The following is a 7,440-nucleotide window of genomic DNA, read 5'->3' on the forward strand; positions in this document are numbered from 1 at the left end:
CTTGCAGCAAAACACTGAGAGTTAAGCCAGCAACTTCAAAGTTTCAGAATTGCTGTAACAGAACTAACCTTAGAATGGCTTTCATTCATGTGTTACACTGGTGGACAACAATAATATAAATTAAGCCCTGCCAGAGCTTTGCTCAATTCAGTAAGAAGCCTATTGCTGAATACAATACACCATACATGCTACTCTGCATGGTGTATGCAGCAAAGCCACATATTGCTGAATATACAGCTACTCTGCATGGTGTATGCAGCAAAGCCCTGTACCCTTCCTAGGGTACATCATCCAAACTCCCCACTAAAAATAGAAGAATCAGCCTTCTATGGAGTTTTTTTACCTGAAGAACTGTGCTTTTATATCCAAGCACTGCCAAAATCTTAATAAATTTGCCTTCACTGGATGCCCTTGATATTAAGTTATTTTGCTGAAGAACAGTGATTGCTTGTGAACTCATTTTAGTAGGACTTATTTAACATCAAACCCAAATTCACTGCAGAGTAAGAGATTGCCCAAGCCTTCAATTTCTTACCAGGAAAATAACCAAACAATGAAGTGTTCTTCTACCCAAACTTGAATTTACATTCTTAAAATACATACTATTCAGCAGAATTAATGCTCATGGAGAAGGAGCTTTATTAGAAACTAGTATCTAAAGTCACTTCAGGGGATACCCAAATAAGCCCATGAAAACACGCAAGCGTCCCTACACCAACCTCCACCCATTATATTTGCTTTTCATGGACCACCTGCTTCCTTACACAGGGGTTCCATAAACTGACAGTCTTAATCATTCTGTATCATGCACAGTTTCAAGAATTGCCGAATTCAAGGTTGAAGGATAAGATCACATGAGTTACTCCATTCTGTAAGCAAAATGTGTAATCCTAAAGCTCAGTCTATACGTAGTTTGCTTAATTACACTTGAACCTAAAACTCATACAACTAGCAAAGCATAAGGTAGAAGCCTCTCACTATGCTGTATTATACAAAGTGGTGGCAATTCCTGTCCTAGTCCACTTGGAAAGCTAACCTAGCATAAAAATCTCATGAAAAAGAATTTCAGCTTCTTTCTCAAAGTTTGACTTTTTCCTATAAAGCAGTGCTAATGAAATTCCTAAAATTTGAGAAAGGCAGAGGCAAATTACCAAGTTACTTCATAACTCCCGAGAATCATAGAATCATTGAGGTAGGAAAAGACCTCAAAGATCGAGTCCAACCATCAACCCAACACCACCATGCCCACTAAACCATGTCCCTAAGTGCCTCATCTACACGTCTCTTAAATACCTCCAGGGATGGTGACTCCCCCACTTCCCTGGGCAGCCTCTTCCAACGTTTAACCACTCTTTCAGTAAAGAAATTTTTCCTTCCATCCAATCTAAACCTTCCCTGGCACAACTTGAGGCCATTTCCTCTCGTCCTATCACTAGTTGCTTGGGAGAAGAGACCGACCCCCACCTCGCTACAACCTCCTTTCAGGTAGTTGTAGACAGCGATGAGGTCTCCCCTCAGCCTCCTTTTCTCCAGGCTAAACAACCCCAGTTCCCTCAGCCGCTCCTCATCAGACTTGTTCTCCAGACCCTTCACCAGCTTCGTTGCCCTTCTCTGGACACGCTCCAGCACCTCAACATCCTTCTTGTAGTGAGGGGCCCAAAACTGAACACAGTATTCGAGGTGTGGCCTCACCAGTGCCAAGTACAGGGGCACGATCACATCCCTACTCCTGCTGGCCACACTATTTCAGATACAGGCCAGGATGCCATTGGCCTTCTTGGCCACCTGGGCACACTGCCAGCTCATGTTCAGCCGGCTGTCGACCAACACCCCCAGGTCCTTTTCCGACAGACAAGTAAGAAGTAAGAGAAGTAACAAGGAGAGAAGTTACTTAAGTTGTAATACAAAAAGCTGGGGTTTAACACGACTTTGCACCTCTTCAATTTCTCACTTATTTAACTAATAATGGTTATGTGGTATATACACACAAAAGCTTTATATCAAGTTTGATATTAAAAAAAACCCACAAAACACACAGAAGATGGTGCTGTGAAACTAAGATGACCTAGCCTATGTACCAAGACAAATCACACAACAGTAAGAAAAGTCAGTAAATAGGTTCATTTCTATGTTCGAATTATGATCCAGGTACATATCACATTAGAGGCACCTCAGGTTGTAGTTAAGAGCAGATTCCCCTATACACACTCACCCTTCACTGAGTACAGCATCTGACCTTACCGAGCAATAGCCAAATATAGTATGCTTGACTTCACAGTGCTAAACCATATATTGTGGTGGGGTTTTTTTCCTTTTTTAAAAAATTACATACCTACATTTGGTGGCCACTAATGAGCATTTAATTGCAACTACCAAGTATTAAAAATCTACATTAAATACAGTGATTTTTTTTCCTTTTATACGATGGTTTAGCTGTACTCTGAGCAAGACACTGAATGACTCAAGTAAAAATTGTGCTGCAGAACATCTAAATGAAACAGTTACTGAATCATGTAGCCTTCAAGTGGCAAAACAGCAAGCCAGAATAAAGGAACACCAGCACACATTGCCCGATGCTGGGCTCTTGGCCTTCAATGCAATTTTTCAAGCCAACTATCCCATTCGTCATGCACTTATAAAGCTAAAGATGAACTGGCTGATATCTGCACTGCTGTATAAACCCAGAAACAAACGTTGTTCTTCTTTCTATCCCTTCTCCCTGTTTAATACAATACCTACCCTCCTCGAAACATATGAAAACCGCCTATTTTCTTTCTCTCTCTAAAGACTAAGAATATTTCAAAAATACATCCTTTACAAGAAACTCCTTATTAACTTTTCCTTGTTTATTTTTCTAATAGCAGATTATCCAGTGATTTCACACCAAACCAGGTAATAACCCTTGTTTATTCGAGGTTCACCTCCATGGTTTGTTTATATTGTTCCGCAACAGATCATTAAGGTCTATTTTTCTTCTCTACAGCTGCCTCTCTTTTCCAGTATCAGTTACAGAGCCTGTGGAACTGCAAGCACTACTACTGTATCATACAACACCATTAGGCTGGCTGGATACGTTAATAAGTTATGAAACTAACCAAACAAGACAGACATTATAGACCAAAATACGTTAGCCCAGTAGCTCTATAGCATTTAAAACTAATAAGGAATATCTCAATTATTTCATAAGCATTTAAAATCCAACTTCCATTTGAAAAACTGACTAGTACTCAAATTTATCTTTATCACAACCTGCAAGACCTCTGAAATCAGAAGAAACTAAAGGTTGCAGCTTTCTTAGAAGACATCACATGACATGTTAAGAACACTGCGCAACCAGCTTTTAAGCCAATCATAAAAATCACACTTTGAGCTGAACATTGAAGCAATAACCATTCTCCACGTCTGACAACTCTCTTCTTGGATAAGTATTTCCCAGCTTTCGTGGTGGATCAGTACTATCAGAACTAGTAGCCCTCCTAGCCTCACCAAAAATAATTTTGTTTTAGAGCAGATCCACGTTAAGTTCCATCAAATGAATTCAAGTTGTTAATTTGAAATAGGTCAGCTAGATTTAGGCAAGCAAGGGGTCTTGCCTAAACAAGGTAAATTTGTTTGTACAGCTATATAAATAAACCCTCTTCACAGAAATCCAGCTTGTATTTAAGGCTACTATATGTCTGGGTTTCCCCAAGTACATCTTCTCTTCCATATGGGAAATTCCTTAGTCTTTACCAAGACAGATACCTATATATTTGGAAGTGCAGAAAGTCCAGTCCAGCTGGGCTGCCTTATATCCAGACATTTTAAGAGACAGTTACAGCACAGAAACAGGAAGCCCAACACCCAGACAGAAATATAGCAGTCTGTCTTAACACCATCCACAGCACTCTTTACAAGTAAGGTCACACCTATTCCAGCATCCTTGCGTTGATATAGAGGGGACTTTTCCACATATCACCAGAGTTTAAATTAGCTTAGAGCCTGGATGAAATATAAGCCTGGTGCCATTTAGCATTTTTGCAAATTTCAGGGCATTTCCCATAGAGGAACACATGATGTGCCTAGATGGGGCAAAACACAACATATTCCACATCTGCTGTAGTCATGACAGTCTCATGTGTGTGCATACTCCTGTGCTGTCCACAGCTAGAATGGACCAGGAAAATCTAACCACCAGATGGCATAGCTGGGAAGGTAGGAAGAAAAAAACAAAACAACAACAAAGTCAACACACTGAAGAAAAAATGAGGCTATCATCTTTTTGTGTACCATAGTGCAACTAAGCCTGACCCATGACTAGAATTCTGAATACCAGTGCAAGAAAGAAACAGTCTTAAGACTAATTTGGCTTACTCACTTTCACGGTCACATATCAGTGCAAAAGTGTTTTAGCAAAGCTATGGAATTTTGTGTTTACATGACCTGTAAATCTTTGCAAATTAACTTATGAGTGACTTCTTTATCAAAAGAAATCTTATAATAAAGCTTGAAGTATCTCCAAGATCAGTCAGGCACACATCTAAGAGCACTAGCATCTCCCTCACTCTTCTAGTAAAGAAAAAGGAATGGGAATTTAAGTCTGGAGATAGAAGTAGTAAGAGAAAGCATTGCTACATTCAGACTTTATGCATACAGTGTACACTTTAGTTTTACTTTCCTCCAAATATAAGCTATTTGTAAGGTATCACTAACTAGTAACCAAGTACTAGACACATTGCAAGAGAAATGCAATCCAAAACAAGCTCTTAACATTCCTAAACTCACCACTTAACCAACAAATAAAAGGATAAGAACTTGCTATACACAAAAGAACATGGAAATTAAAAGCTAATATCCTAGAAGACTATCACCATGCATTACACTATGGTTCAGTTGAGTCTTTCAAAAACTATCCCCAATTTAACTCAAGAGTTAATCTGGCTTTCAGCACTCAAAAGATCTCTAAAATAAGTACACATTCAAGATAAGCATGCATGCACGTGTGTCAAGGGTTGGGAAGATGTTCTTGATGAATTCTCCCAAGCAGCCTAGCTATAGGTCACCTCATATTGATATCACAGAAAAAAGAAAAAAACAAACCAACACATGGAGGGTAAGACGATCTGAGTAGGTAATTCCAATCAAAAGGCAAGTTAACGTGTCATATAACCCAAAAGATACATAGTCTTGGGCAACAAGGGTAAAAACAGTTAGAGTAACCTAATTAAAGTAAGAGCAAGAACTCATGACAGCTAATATCACAGCCTAGAAACAGGTGTCACCAACCAGCAACCCAATGACAGCAGGGAAGTTTCCTGTTGCTGTGGCTTTTGATATGTATTAGCTACCCTTTAAAATGTATGCGCAGCAGCCACTGAGAAACAATTGCGGACTACTATTCAAACTTAAAGCCATCCATTTCACTTAAAAGTAACCAAAAGGACTAAATATGTACTGCACGACAACATTTCATAAAAGTGTCTTTTTATTATTTCAATGTGCATTTTTACAGCTCAAAAGCCACGTTTCCTTATCCTTTAAGTCAAAGTTGAAGTGTGAGTAATGGAGCCAAAAAAACTTGCTTTAAACTAATTAATTGCTCCAGAGATAAGAGTCAATGGAAATTTTTCTGAGCAAGCAGTATGGGGAGGGATTCATACTCACTTTACCAGAACAGGTCAGCTAAGCAACAGCATGAGATCCAGAATGTGAGCTGCCAATTGTACAAAAAAAAGCTTCATTGTGAAACACTACTACTCGAACTACAGCTTAAAATATTACACGGTAGCAGTACAACAAATAAAAGATGTTAAATGGAACCAAAAACGATTCATACCCAATGCATTATTTTAATAGTTTTGTTTTTAAAAAAAAAACCAACCCTGCAAGAATCTATTCCCTTTCACATACAAGATGTTGTACAAAGGCACTCCTACTACTGTTAGTAGGTGACAAGCAGAGAAAAACCACCCCACTTCCCTTAAGAATCTTCCTAATCTCTGCTCAGAGGGAGAAACAGACTGAGAAACAGAGATGAAAAATTGTAAGCAAAGCATGGTTCAGAAGTTGCACATACATATCACTAAAGATTAAAGTACTATGGAATACAAAGCACAGATTAGGTTGCTCGGACACAAGGCACCCAATCATAACCCAAAAAGCTAGAAAGTTGCAACACAAGTATTCATGGTGTATGTAAAAGGTATGGAATATGAATTTTAAAAGTCTTAGTTAAAAAGGATAAGCAGAGTAATATTTAAGAACAATCCAACAAGTTGCATACCAAAACACTGCAGAATCCCCTCCTCTTAAAGCAATCTATATTTAAGTAACTACACTGATGAGCAAAGAGGAAAAGTACCTTTCACATATTTTTAAGGTGCCTCTCAAAAAACCCCACCACCACACATACATTTTGATGTCCCAAAAAAATCTGCACTGCGAAGTCAATGTCTACTAGGTTACTATTTGGTTTGTCTTAAAAACCTACCTAGTAATCTGGGTTTCAACATCCAGAAAAAGGGAGTTTTATCTGTATTAGTGATCAAAGATAAACTTCGACTGATAATACCTGCAGGTTTCTTCATACTATACTACACTGCATACCTTAAATCACAAACATAAGCACAATTGCCCAAAGCCCGTATGTATTTTAAAATATTGATTTTATTGTTCATAATTTTCACATCTAAAAAGAACAGATAGCAACTACTAAAAAAATCCTCAAAGCCCTAAAAACTCTGCTTTGTAGTAACTCAGCTGAACAGAACTTTGAGTTACAAAACTTGTTTCACTTCCAGAACTGTACATACTCCAGAAATTCCTTTCCATAAGCCTTCTGCAAAGTAATCCAACTATCCAAGGAATACAGCAACCAAGTGAACAGCGCATACCCATGCATGTACTCTCATCTCCAACATACCAGGTATTTGTTGAATGTGGAACGAAAGATTAATGGGAGAAGAGGCCTAAGAAGACTAAATATTCAAGACATAACTTAAATAAAGAGAAAGTGCAGGAATAATTCCTCAGCTTCTCCAAAAGCAGGGAGTAAGTCAGCTTCCTCCTTATTTTAAAGGAAAGGCTCACTATTTAATACACACAAAACCTTTCATAGCTTTTATTAGCCATCCATGAGAGCCACTTTTGGAGACTGCCCCGTAGGCAGGCAGAGGAATGTCAGCCCACTAAATCCCCCTGCTTTCACTAACACTCACGTACATACAATTCCATACCTAACGCAGCTTATACACATAATTTTAAACACGGAAGACTGCGACTAACCCTAACCGGAGGAAGGGATAAGGCCGTCCATAGCTCAGCTAGCGAGGCTTCTCCAGCTCGCCCCTAAGCCAGGCAGCTGCAACGGGGGTGAAGGGAAGAAGGAAAGCGAGGCTTTTGCAGCCACTTCACCTAGACAGGGAGGACGGACCCCCGCGCACACCAGCGCCGACAGGACGC

General features: G+C 39.3%; 1 protein-coding gene across 1 annotated transcript in view; it reads right to left on the bottom strand.

Annotated features, from left to right (window-relative positions):
- The window catches only part of PPP1CB (protein phosphatase 1 catalytic subunit beta), a gene marked incomplete at its 5' end in the record, with an annotated part of 30,239 nt that extends 22,801 nt beyond the window's left edge, over positions 1–7,438 (bottom strand). The window contains 1 exon segment of the mRNA XM_009283729.2: positions 7,393–7,438. Coding sequence (XP_009282004.2) covers positions 7,393–7,438 — 46 coding nt within the window.
- Positions 7,439–7,440: the final 2 nt, after the last annotated feature.

The sequence above is a fragment of the Aptenodytes forsteri genome, unplaced genomic scaffold (genome assembly GCF_000699145.1).
Source record: "Aptenodytes forsteri isolate BGI_AS27 unplaced genomic scaffold, ASM69914v1 Scaffold309, whole genome shotgun sequence".
NCBI classification, from domain to species: domain Eukaryota; kingdom Metazoa; phylum Chordata; class Aves; order Sphenisciformes; family Spheniscidae; genus Aptenodytes; species Aptenodytes forsteri.